Source organism: Verruconis gallopava, assembly GCF_000836295.1.
Source record: "Verruconis gallopava strain CBS 43764 unplaced genomic scaffold supercont1.7, whole genome shotgun sequence".
Classification (NCBI taxonomy): Eukaryota; Fungi; Ascomycota; class Dothideomycetes; order Venturiales; family Sympoventuriaceae; genus Verruconis; species Verruconis gallopava.
In genome coordinates this window covers 591,859-604,021 of record NW_015622143.1, presented here as the reverse complement: position 1 = coordinate 604,021, position 12,163 = coordinate 591,859, and the positions used below count along the sequence as shown (strand labels likewise).

Sequence of the window (12,163 nt, the reverse complement as noted above, 5' to 3'; positions counted from 1 at the left end):
AACTCAAACTGTCAGCAAAGGACTTATAGACCTGGATGTCGTAGGACGAACAAGTCGAACTTCCATACATTAAACTATGCACGGCTTTGCTTCGCCACTGCTTTCTTCTAACAAAAATAGTTCCCAGGGCACAAAGTTGATGAGATTATTTCATGGAATGTTTACCCATAAACACATGTTCCGGTTTATGAGTGCATTCTTTATCCCAACTTAGCTTCAGCCCTTAATCTCTCCTCCAATTCCTGCCCAAGTGCCTGCTTTTGTTCGACGGTTAGGCATTTCTGATTCCTCTCTCCCATCCAAATCCTCTCGTCCCTAATTCTCCAGTCCCGAATTGCAGTCACTCGTCCAACAATGCCCCACATGCTTAGAGGATCATCACATACGACGATTCTAAAATTTGGGATTCCAGGGCTCAAACGAGCAAATTGCTTGGTCCAGTCAGTTGAGGTGTTCATTGCGTGAGTGCCGCTCACATTGATAGAGTCGATGCAGTCTTCAATACGAGGCTTGCTATAGGAAGGTTGTGCTTGAACCTGTTGATTGCGGTCCTGAAAGGCATCCCGAGGAAAGTATAATTCCACAGTTATATCTACATGCCGTAGCTTTTGCATCCGATTTGCAAGGTGACTGTTCCAAAGTATGCTCGTCCAAAGTTTGTTCCTGCCTTCGCTAAAGGGCGCCGAACCAACCGCAATTGGCAAACTCAGGCGCTGTAATGCCCGGAGTTGCTCCGCCCTTATTGAAGAAACAAACGTCTGGAATGTGGTTGGATTGCGGAACAAAAATGTGTTCTCGGAGTACGGAAGAGTACGCATCTCCTTGTGCACAAGCCTGCAGGTGCGTAGACAGCCAAGTGACAAGCTCTTCCTTGCTTTCCATTCCTCAAGCGCGATGTTGAAGCGATGCAGCTCAGGCTCCTTTCCACACTCCCTGTGTCTGTACGTCCACGAATCGACATGGTAGCCTTGCGCCAAATCCTCACCATCCTTCGTTTTTCCATATGGTGTTGGCGCAGCGTCACTTCCCATCTTGGCGTCCCGGAAGCTTTTGTAAGCCGTAGCTTCAAGATCTGGTTCGTGACATATTTCGTTCCAAAGTCCTTGTCCGAAGTAGATGTCCTTCTTTTCGTAGCGATCGACGTTGCCTAGGTGCAATTGTTCAACATGTACGTAGTGTCCACCAAGAACGTGCGCAAATATCATTCTCCTGATTTCGGCAGGAATTCGAAGGAGAGGCGAGCTTGTCACGTTATACTCAGTCCTGGAGCAACGTTCAGTACACTGCATTTCATCCGGGACGTAGGAGGCACGAACAACTTGCGCTTGGCATTGTGTTTCTCATCTTCATCATGTACTCTCCGACGCTTCAATTTACCACTTGCAAAATTGGTTTGCGTTCCCGTAACAGCTGAAGAGTTTTCAGGGACCAGTGTCATGTATTTCCGCCATGATGCCTTTGGGTCCATACCAACGTCACCGATTTAAGGCATGAACAGCGGATGTCTGAAGTGAGGATTAACCTCCAGCATGAATTATATAGGCCGTCTGGCCGTCAGCTCGTCTAAATATGCCTTGACGCCAAGTAAGACAACTTCAGACAAATCATAACTTAGGCAGCAAGATCCCAGTTTATGTTCATTACTTCGTTAGGGTGGCTCAGATAACTAATGCGCTTACTGGTTTGCGGGGATGGAGACTGATGATACATGCACTCCTCTTTCCCGATTAGGTAGAAGAATGTTCGCGGAGCAACTCAAGTCACGTGCATACGGGCCGACGACGAACAGCACGCGCATCACGTTCATTGATGTGAGCTTTTAAACGCCGATATCATAGCACCTTGACGCGTCAAAATGGTGTCTTCCGGCGACGAAATGCCCGACTCACATCTTTCCGCACATTTATCGCTCGGTGGCGAGTTACCAGACGATCCCGAGCTTCACAGCGTGGTCACCGACTTCGTGGATTACACCGAATACTTCCCAAGTGATATGATACGCTCTTTAACACTCATTCGCAACCTGGATGAGCGCTATGCGGATGCCACGCACCAGGTTCACGAATACGCACTGCAGCTAGGGAAACCAGCGACTGACGCCGCTGAACTGAGAAGGAAGATGAGTAAGGCGCTACAGCAGGCTACCATCTACAGAGAGGCTGCATGTGCGGAGGCAAACAGATTAGCGGATAGCGCGCATAGGAACAGGAAGAGACTCGCGCTCATCAAGAGGAAATTACAGGCGCTACCTCTGCCTCCAAGCCGAGATCCCACGCCTGTACCTGTATCGCCTCAGACGACAAGGTCAAGGAAAGAGGAAAAGACGCCGAAGTTGACCTTACATATTGATGGTGGTCGCAAAAAACTTAAACACAGGAGGATCTTGGTACCTGGGGAGGTGTTACCACCACCAAGTGCCAGCGATGGGGCATATACACAGTCAGAAGAGTCAAGCGGAGATGAACAAGAGAGTGTCGTCGAGACTATAGAGCGTCGAGGCAGAAAGTCACATAATATTAAGGTGCCCAAGACACCGAAACAACCTAAGCAAAAGGCACCAAAGCCTCTCAAGGTACGAGTACCAGGTCAAGGCACAAATGTGCACAGTCAAGTTGCTGGCATCTCTACCAGTAATGCACTCGCATTACTCACCCCTCCTCCTCCCGATGCCAAGCCAGGTAGCAAACATCAGCCTTGGTTCAAACTTACTGAGTATGAGATGGCATTCCTGCGGAAGACCATGAAGAAGAACGCCGTGTGGACCCCCAGCGACACAATGATCAGGCGCTATTTACGTGACCACAAAAGAGGTGTTGAGTTCTATGAGAAAGCAAAGGCCGAAGCCGAAGCAAAAGGAGAAGAGTTCTTGGACGAAGATCCATATGACCCTGATAAGCCGACTTTGGGACCTGGGGAGGTTGCGCCTGATGCTCCGTCCGGCCAAGCACAGGCTTTGGAAAATCGAGGCATGCGACTCAATGTTGCGAAGAAGGAAAAAGCTCAGAAACGTAAAGAGCAAGCGGAGAAGGAGGCTGCGGCAGCTGCAGAAGCTGCAAAGGCAGCTGTAGAAGCAGAACCTACAAAGAAGCAATCACCGTCATCTGTGTCATCAGCATCAAGTTCGCCAACCCAAAAGGACAAGGGTGCAAAGAAGGAGATGAAAACCACGCGAAGTTCCAAAAAGAAGCAAGGACTAGAAGGGGCAACACAGAGCCTAGATTTTCTAAATAATGACCTAGCGAATCTGTTTAGTGCAGGACCTTCGCGTCTTCAAGACAGTATTACGATCACGATACCGGGATCCAGCAAGAAAGAGCCTAGGTCGTCAAGGAAGCGGAAGAGGGAAGGTGAGAAAGATATCGTTATCCCTTCGGTCGAATCATCAGCGTCGAAGGAGTCAGCAATACCTCCTGGACCAAAGAAGTTGAAGATCAACCATCCTTCGCTCGCACCTAAGCCATCGTCAAATTCGCAGAAAGAATCACCAACGCCAACGAGAACGACCACGATCACTACAACAACAACTATTCCTCTAGCTCCAGCTGGTTCATCGCCAAAAAAGACTTCGCACAAGAGGGAACCCACACCTGGACCAATTACCGCTCCTACCGACGTGAAAGCAGCACCCGTGCAACCCACTGCCGCTCAATCCAGACCACGGCGCGTTTCAGGAGGTGTGCGGGCTACTATCGAACCATCCGACGAAGATGCTGGTGCTCTGTCAGCCAGCAGCAAAGAAGTCAGGGCCACTGAAACTAAAGACCGTGAAATGCGACCACGCTCTCGAGGTTCAATAACTGCAGGAAAAGCTGCATCTGCTGAGCCCCCTTCCAAGCCACTTCGCGAACTACGTGAGAAACGTCGTGCGAGCGTCGTAGATGCACACCCAGCTAGCGACTCTGCCGCACCTGTCTCAGGTTCTGGGGCAGCTACTGGTGCATCACGTACTACCAGGGCGAACCGCCGTCCAGCTCCCGGTTTTGTCACGGACGAAGCAGACGGAAAGGGGAAAGTCAGTGTTGGGAAACGAAAAGCTGCCCCGAAGAAAGGAAATGGGAAAGACAGGAAGGACGAAATTGAGAATGGAGAGGATATCATTGACCCCAATGAACCACGCTATTGCATCTGCGGAGATGTAAGCTGGGGCACCATGGTAGCGTGCGAGAACGCAGAGGTATGGTTTAATCTACATCATATTCTGTTGTTAACACAAGTTGAGCAACTTCTAATTTTTGTACAGTGCGAAAAAGAGTGGTTCCATCTTGATTGCGTTGACTTGTCCGAACCACCCTCGCGACGACAGATGTGGTACTGTCCTGAGTGCAGGGAGAAGTTGAAGGTTTTCGCTAACGGGGATCCTTTGGTGGTTGAGCCGATTCGCAGGCGTTAATCTTTTATTGATGTAGATAAACAAGCCAAAGCTTTCCTTGCTTACATTGTCATCTTCGACCTTGAACGTCTAGCTTGCAATAACGGCACGTGATTTTTGGGCAAGATATGGCCATTGGACGAGCTGATACATCTTCAAATACGCAAAAGATATTTGAACAGTGCATCAAGGTAGATTGTTAAGGCACATGCGGACATGAAAATTATCCATGTAAATTAAGCTTGGGTTCCGGGACCTGAGAGCGTTGGCACGGGTAAAACAATGTATGGGATTCTAAGGCACAGGTTAATATTCCCAATTTCTTGACCTGAGAGTTTTGTAACTACACATCTGTATTCTTATATTATACGAACACCTTGCGCAGGATGATTCGGTTAATCAAAGCTTTCAAATCCTTGGATTTTTTTAGGTCCTCATGCAGAATTCTCTATGCGACGAATGAAATTTCTAATCCACGTGTTATGAATCCTAGCAGCTTAATATTTCTGTCCGACTACTTTCGTCGATGGGTTTTTGTTCACAAGTTTGAATCCTGCTTAAGGATGCCCGTGGGCTTTTCTAAGGGCAGCTGTGCCTGAGTGACAGAAAGTACGGCCGAAAACGTTCATGGGATGCAAAGGCCATGGTCATTCTGTTGACACTGCCGTTGACGATACTTGTACTTGGATCGGAGAGACTTCGGATCAACCGAGTCACTGTCGTCATATTCAGACCTTCCGTGGAAGTGCATTTCCCTTCAAGATTATTAGGATGCGTTTATTGAAACAGCTTCACGACGGCAGGATCCTGATCTGGCGGAAGAGAAACCCGCCGCGATCTTTGCGGACTTTCTCTGACGTTCAATTCGGCTCCTCAAATGGTGGTTAGGGGGATGGGGGAGGAATCGTGTGGGTTCAAAGTTACCTCCTTCGAAGTCGAGTTTGGCTCTGAATCTTGAACTTTCATTCAAATACTACAGTCAAGCTTTTTGAGGCTTGGTCGGAGAGGGATTTTTGGCCTTTTTAAGAGACCTCTAGATCGCTCTATTTCATAGCTGAGAACGAAGTGGTTGATAGGGTTTGTCTGCAGCGCTAGCACATGCTCGTACGGACGTCGTTAGCGTCGTACAACTAAGGCACTCGCGTCTACAATTCATTTGGACAGAGACCAGATCATCGTGCAGTCACGCCCCAATCCAGCACGTCTCATGCAAGCAACTCTCTGAAGACTCAAACAGTTGTGACGCATTTCTCCAGCGCCTGGCTGAAAAGAGCTTAGCTTCGTAATGCGCCTCCTTGATGCCTGTGATAGTTTCCAAGTACAGCCTCGTCATGCAGTCAACGATTCGTCTTTATCATTCCTTCAGCAGCTGCCAACAGGCTGTCCTTAGCTTCTTGGTGCCTTGCTTCTCCTCATTACTTATTTAAATTGGTGAGTCAGTTTGAGCGCTCCCAAACTACATAAACCGCTAGACTTCGAATGCAACAAACCCAAATCATGGCATCACTGAGCTCCAAACGCAAAGAGAAAGCTTAAGTCTTCCAAAGAGCATTTCAATATATTCTGATGCCCTTTAGCGCTGGTATTGGACTGTCGTAGCGTCTCTTCGGTCAGTGTTGCTAAAATAAGATGTCCACAGCAAACCACGGTCGACTTAGACGCTTTGTTCAGCGCGTGCGCACTCGCGTACAGAACCACTCTAACAGATCTCATATTTGGAAGACCCAAATGAAGAATAACAGAATTTGCTGCATCATATGCAGCGATAAATCTGGTGAAAACGTGGTACTCAGTCAGCCTTGTAAGGCCTGCATGTCATATTGGTGTAAGTATCACTTTTGGCGCCTCTAACAGCCATAGTCCGTTCTTCGCTCTTCTTGAATTCAAGCAAACATTCTGAGCAGAAAGGCCCACTTTCTCATTCATCATACGTACTTACGAATGTTTAGGCCAATCGTGCCTTAGTGAACATTGCGAATTTGCAACCAGGTCAATCACGGATATGCCTCCAAAGTGCTGTATTGCCCTAGATCCCCGAATCGTCCTTCAATTTTTACCAGAAACCAATCATGATAGATACAAGAGGCTATTCCTGGAATACAGAACAGAAGCCAAGGATCGAGTCTACTGTCCGAATAGCAATTGTACCACCTTCATATCGCCTTACGAGATCAGAAAACAACAAATCTCTTCTGGTGAATGCCTTGAATCAAAAACAGCAGTACGTTATGCGACCACGCTTCTCCATAATCCTCACTCCCTATCAGTCTATGACAAATAGCTAATCTAGTCTATCATCAAGGTGCCGCTGAACCAACTCCAGTCCGAAGTCGTTCATAGACGACAAGATTCGGCGATGGCGAATCAAGATTTGCCCATAATCCAATGTCCATCGTGCAAGACTGAAATCTGCATAAGATGCAAGAAAAATTCACATGAAGGCGCTTGCCGTCTTGAAGATGATCCGGTTGTCGCTCAGATTCGCAAGTTTGGCTATAAGCGGTGTCCTAGATGTGGATATGGGACACGAAGAATGTGGGGTTGCAGTCACATGCAGTGTGTTTGTGGTGCTCACTGGTGCTGGAACTGCGAACGTAACTATAATGTGTGTGACGCTCTCGGAGGCTGTGATAATGACGACGATGGCGATGATGACGATTCTAACTTGGAAGACCCAGAAGAAGGCACTGAGATTGCTGACGGTGAGGCCAAAACGGATCCAGAAGAGACAGGACACAATTTGGAAGGAATCAATAACCCTGAATCTACTACCCAAAATTTAGACCGGGGATCACATGCGTATTGGGAAAGGCAAGGTTTGAACTTTGGCGATGAGCCCAGTTCTATGGAATCTGAAGAGACATGGGGTTGCCCTGTAAGTTTATCGAAATCCGATGCCACATGATTTGAGAAAATCGCGAAGCGTTAAGCAAAATTTAGCAGTGATAAGCGTTGCTGTACAATGACTGACACTTCCTACAGCACGATTTTGACCAGCCAATGGAGAAAGCCGGGGATGACCTTGGGAAACAATTATGCTGGGACTGTTGGACAACAATCGATGAGCAATACTTAAAATGTTGGATGTGTAACCTTGTACGTTGTAAAGACTGCCAGAAGCTCTTGTAGCTATCCAAGACTCCTCCAAGAAGCTTTGTATTTACATAAGAGGAAGAGCGACACATTACTTACATAACTACTCTGTACAACCACAGCGTCTCACATATGCTTTTCGAACATGAGCTGAATTTGCCTTTATGAGATATAGAAAAGAAAAGAGCAGAATTATGAGAAAATAAAACACGCTTGGAAGCATCAAAGCTGATAATGATATCCACTACAACTCATTATCTCGTAACAGCTCATAATCATTTTTCTATACCATAATTTACCGATCACTGTAAGGATGCCTAACTCGCACGTTGACATCCAATCGAGGCACGAGCGCATGACAATGAAAATAATTTGTCAAGGCTATAAGAATAATAGCGTGAAGCCGGTGTGATATTTCAGACTGCAAGATACGTCTATCTCTTTTGATGGGACGTTTCAAATCTGAGGATTTCCCATGCATCAGTATCAAACACACTGGAATAGACGAAAAACGTAGGCGATGTTGACTCTTCGGATACACCAGATTCTAATCGCGATAGGTTAAAGCTAATGAAATCTAATATAATCCCTTATCGCAAACCTCTGTCATTCAGCCTGATTTGAGGTCCTAGCTTTACTTGAGCAGTGGTGGCTCATCGGCAATGAGAATCTGTTTCAACTGAGCAAGTTCAGAAGAGGAGAGGCCGCACTCATTCTGGAAGTACGTTGCCGCACCGCCCTGAGTGCGTAGCCAGGCTAAGAAGCCGGCCATGCTATCTGGCCTAGCACTTGCCATTCTTCTTGCAGACTCCTCGCTAGAGTTGGTCTGTTTTTGCACAATCTGAACCAGATAGTCCAGCCATTTTCCGAGGCCGACATTTGTCAGGTCGTAGTCTTTGAGTATGTATGACTCCGGAACACCAGCAAACTCCAGCAGCAGGGCTGCTAATACACCTGTGCGGTCTTTTCCCGCAGTGCAGTGTATGATGAATCCATTTCCGGGGGGAGGATGAGCTAAGATTTGTCGAACGATCATACCAAACGACTTCGAGCCTTCTGATGCAATAGTTCGATACGCATTTGTCATGCCCTTTGAAGCTGTTAGCGATCGTAAGTCACTACTACAACTCAACTAAGAAAGCTTACCTCAGGTCCTTCCTTCTGATACTCTTTGTGCCGCACAGCCATACTCACAGGATCCCAGCTCTCATCAGGGAATACGGGGGCGTAGACGCGCTCAATCCCTTCCCATTCATATGGCGCGCCAGCTATTCCATTGGCAACATTGGCTACTTGGTGCTTCCTAATCTCCGGCATTGATCTCAAATCGTAGATGCGATTTATGCCCAACGACCGAATCACTTCCAAGTCTTCAGGGGTAGCCTTGGTGGGCTCGGCACATCGAAACAGCAAACCGCGTCGCAAAGACTTCCCAGGCTCATTGCTGATAGGATAGCCACCAACCTCTCGAAAATTGGGTATACCCTTCATAGTAACGAACGGCGGAGATGGAAGAGATGCCGGTGTCTCCGGTTGCGGTGCAGCTAGATTTGACGCCATGGCAGCAACCAGGGGAGATCTGATATGGCCGTTCTGACTTCTAGGAGAGCAGAGACTCGCGCGGAACAAATGGAAGTGATATGGGAAGAAATTTGAACGAAATTTGAGTCACGTGGAATCTATTCGCACAAACCAAGTGAACGCATGTATTCGATAGACCGTCTGATAGGCTTGATTGCGACGATGTTAACGGCTGACAATGTGGAGGAGCAGGTCGTTTCCGGCAACTCGGCAAACCAGAGCCAACTGCATGATGCGAACTTTGATCAAGTTGTTGTCCGAAACTCGACTTTCACGAGATCCTTGATGAATTAAACCAGCTAATTAAGTCTTTAAAAGGATAATCTTTCTAATTCAAAGCATCGGCATCTCTCGATGAGCGAGCCATTGCTTTCATATCAAGGGCGGGGTTGGAAGCAAGAGGCTGTGGAGAAATGTGAACATGATGGATAACTTCTGACCCGTACCAAATCAAACCCTAAATTAAAAGAAAAGATGCGGAGATCTAGGTACACAGTACCAGTTTGAACGCTATGGAAGCTCGGATATTTTTGGCAATAAATGATCGCTGCTTGAGTGGTGAACACAGGCCTTATGGTCACGAAACCACGTGATCGGGATCTTTCGCGCCTCAAGCCACTGTCTTATTGATCTTGCTCCGACTCGCAATTAAGGTCGGCTTAACATTAAAACCTTTACCCAATTATTACGGAACGGCTTGGTCTTAGAACTCCCATTCGCCGTTTTGACCATTGACGCGTAATTCATATCGTAGGAGAGGTCTTCTGGACTCGTATTCTCCAGGCACCCATATGTTCCACGCTGCTGAGAGGATTTACCTGTTCTTGAACTTACCACAAAGAAATGATAAAAGGCAACAAATCGACACATTGTTTAATCTTCATAAATTCTAGAACCTGTTCTCCAAAGATCAGAATCCTACGAGCCTGTTGCCTCAGGTATTTTGGACTGTCATTTTTATTTTCCTCACATTTTCATTCTGCTTTCGCTTGAGGACGGATGCGTTTGTAGCAAAGTGAAAAAGCGGATATCACAAGCCTACAAAAATGGAACAGCAACGTCATTTTCTTTCCGGCAAGACAATTGTAGTGGCCGGAGCGGGGGTGGCCGGACTGTCATTTGCTATCGCCCTCAGAAAACTCTGGAATGAAGAGACCTTCGGCCCATCGCCGATTTTACGGGTTTTTGAACGAGACACGGAGGAGGTTGCGATTGGAAGGGAGGGGTTTTCGTTGAGTCTTCGAAGCGACAATGGCGCGGAAGGGCTTCAGACTCTGAAGAAACTGGGAATCCTAGACGATATGATAAAGGTTTCCATTACCGGTCTCGAACACAAGGGCTCCTTTACCTTATGGGACAGAGGTTGGAATATCATTATGAAAGTCAGCCCACGGCTCCCTCAAGGGCTTCCGGTCGGTTCGATGCGGATCGCGAGGGACAAGATGCGAAAAGTTCTCGTAGACGGTTTTGTTCGCCAGGCAGGTGGCCCAGACAGAATTGAATGGGAAAGATGGTGCGTAGGCGTCACAAACGAACAATCTGGACAGTTAGTAGTGGAAATAAACGATGGCGAAAGGGTTGGCTGTGATCTTCTGATCGTGGCAGACGGCGCAAGCTCCAAGATAAGGACTTTGCTTCGACCGAACGACAAATTACACTTCGCGGGCGTATCGGCTATCGCGGGGGTCTCAGCCTGGGAGCATGAACCACCGGAGCCTATTGACCAAGACTGGGGCATGGTGATCTCAGGAACCGGCACGGCACTATTCGCGTCTCCAGTGGACAACCGACGAGCTGTCTGGAGCCTGAGCTGGAGGGAATCTCAGCCCAGGAGAGCGGTCAAGTTCCCAAAGGAGCAATCTGAAATTGATGCAATCTTACGGGAGGCAAAGGAGAAGGGTTCATGGCTGCCGCCTCTATGGGAAGATATCTTGCAACATACGGACACCCAAACCCTCTGGCTCATGAATGCGATGGACAAACCGGCATTCGACCATACAGCGGCAGATCATGGAGACCGAGTGATCTTCATCGGGGACGCGAACCACGCGGTGAGCCCCTTCGCCGGGGCGGGTGCGAACTTAGCTTTGATGGACGGCCTCGACCTGGCAAGCTCGCTGCTCGGCACGCAGAACGTTCAAGAAGCAGCCCACGATTTCGACGGTAAAGCTCTTCCCCGGGCTAAGCGCATCCTACGCATGAGCCACTTCACCATTAACGTCGCGCACGCCAAGGGGTGGATGTCGCTGGTGTATCTGTGGATGCTGAAATTGCTCTACTGGCTGTTCATGAAGAAGCACGTCGAGATGCGAACTTAAATCGCACGCGCTTGGGCCCAAAATCGTCCGCATGTGACTCCATGCTTTCCGCTCGTTCATGTTCACTCCACTCATGAAAGCCACGAGTTTGTATCATAGCTCGCACCTGTACGCAGTCAGACAATCCAATCCGCCAAGTCTCTCATGCCAGATGCGAAAGCCTGAGCGTGCCACGTCACTGCAGGCTTTGCATCCTCCAGAGCAACTTCAACGCTTACGACCCTGCCAAACACGGAATTCGGCGTGGGAGGTTTGAGTATTCGTTGCAGCACGCGAAGGGCGAAGGTTTCACAACAGAGCGTGAGCGAGATGCGGACATGATTTGGCAAAGACGCTGGGAAAAAAAGGCAAAAAAAAAAAAAAAAAAAAAAAAAATAGTGACAGCATCGCACAACCCAACTTGGACACAACCTGAAGTGAGGGCGGAAGACATGCAAACAGAGGAATCGGCGACGTTGCGGGACAGTGAATATGGTACAGAGAGCCCACGTCCACCACCTTTTTTGCCGCCCAGATTTGTCGCGCAAGAGTTCCCGGTCGCAAGAGCGTAAGGTGTGTGACCCTTTGGAGGATTAGCCCTTTCGAAACAACAGCCGGACTTTATTCCATGTTCTTCAACATGCAGCAGCATCTTCACGTTTCCCGGCCTCGACGGTAGGAGCCACACAACGTAAAACTTTCCCCGCCGATACGCTTGCCGTTCTTGCGGCCTGGTGCGATTGTCTTGCGTACCTCGTTCGAGACGCAGGGGTGACTGAGTGAAGTCAACCGAGCGCTACGTCAGAGACTTGCGTAGATTTGC

At 48.2% G+C, this 12,163-nt stretch overlaps 5 protein-coding genes across 7 annotated transcripts; 3 read left to right on the top strand and 2 right to left on the bottom strand.

Annotated features, from left to right (window-relative positions):
* Positions 1-68: 68 nt before the first annotated feature.
* On the bottom strand, positions 69-1,684 carry PV09_02864 (uncharacterized protein). Its single transcript, XM_016355976.1, has 2 exons — positions 1,317-1,684; positions 69-1,263 (listed from the first exon to the last, which is right to left on the bottom strand). The coding sequence occupies exons 1-2, from the start codon at positions 1,466-1,468 to the stop codon at positions 201-203; spliced, it is 1,215 nt and encodes a 404-aa protein (XP_016216282.1). The 5' UTR covers positions 1,469-1,684; the 3' UTR covers positions 69-200.
* A 120-nt stretch (positions 1,685-1,804) lies between these two features.
* PV09_02863 (uncharacterized protein) lies at positions 1,805-4,787 on the top strand. Its single transcript, XM_016355975.1, has 2 exons — positions 1,805-4,174; positions 4,241-4,787. The coding sequence occupies exons 1-2, from the start codon at positions 1,856-1,858 to the stop codon at positions 4,388-4,390; spliced, it is 2,469 nt and encodes an 822-aa protein (XP_016216281.1). The 5' UTR covers positions 1,805-1,855; the 3' UTR covers positions 4,391-4,787.
* A 771-nt stretch (positions 4,788-5,558) lies between these two features.
* Positions 5,559-7,650, top strand: PV09_02862. 3 transcript variants are annotated; one of them, XM_016355974.1, is made up of 6 exons: positions 5,559-5,951; positions 6,009-6,194; positions 6,319-6,590; positions 6,672-6,974; positions 7,048-7,244; positions 7,352-7,650. In XM_016355974.1, exons 1-5 carry the CDS (start codon positions 5,936-5,938, stop codon positions 7,150-7,152), a joined length of 882 nt encoding a protein of 293 aa, XP_016216280.1. In that variant the 5' UTR covers positions 5,559-5,935; the 3' UTR covers positions 7,153-7,244; positions 7,352-7,650. The 3 variants fall into 3 exon arrangements, with proteins under 3 accessions (XP_016216280.1, XP_016216279.1, XP_016216278.1); XM_016355973.1 differs by having other exon boundaries at positions 5,559-5,800; positions 6,672-7,244; XM_016355972.1 differs by having other exon boundaries at positions 6,672-7,244.
* Positions 7,651-7,823: 173 nt separating this feature from the next.
* Positions 7,824-9,214, bottom strand: PV09_02861 (uncharacterized protein). The gene is made up of 2 exons (XM_016355971.1): positions 8,609-9,214; positions 7,824-8,552 (listed from the first exon to the last, which is right to left on the bottom strand). Exons 1-2 carry the CDS (start codon positions 9,020-9,022, stop codon positions 8,097-8,099), a joined length of 870 nt encoding a protein of 289 aa, XP_016216277.1. The 5' UTR covers positions 9,023-9,214; the 3' UTR covers positions 7,824-8,096.
* Positions 9,215-9,745: 531 nt separating this feature from the next.
* Positions 9,746-11,711, top strand: PV09_02860 (uncharacterized protein). The gene has a single exon (XM_016355970.1). The coding sequence runs from the start codon at positions 10,090-10,092 to the stop codon at positions 11,359-11,361; it is 1,272 nt and encodes a 423-aa protein (XP_016216276.1). The 5' UTR covers positions 9,746-10,089; the 3' UTR covers positions 11,362-11,711.
* Positions 11,712-12,163: the final 452 nt, after the last annotated feature.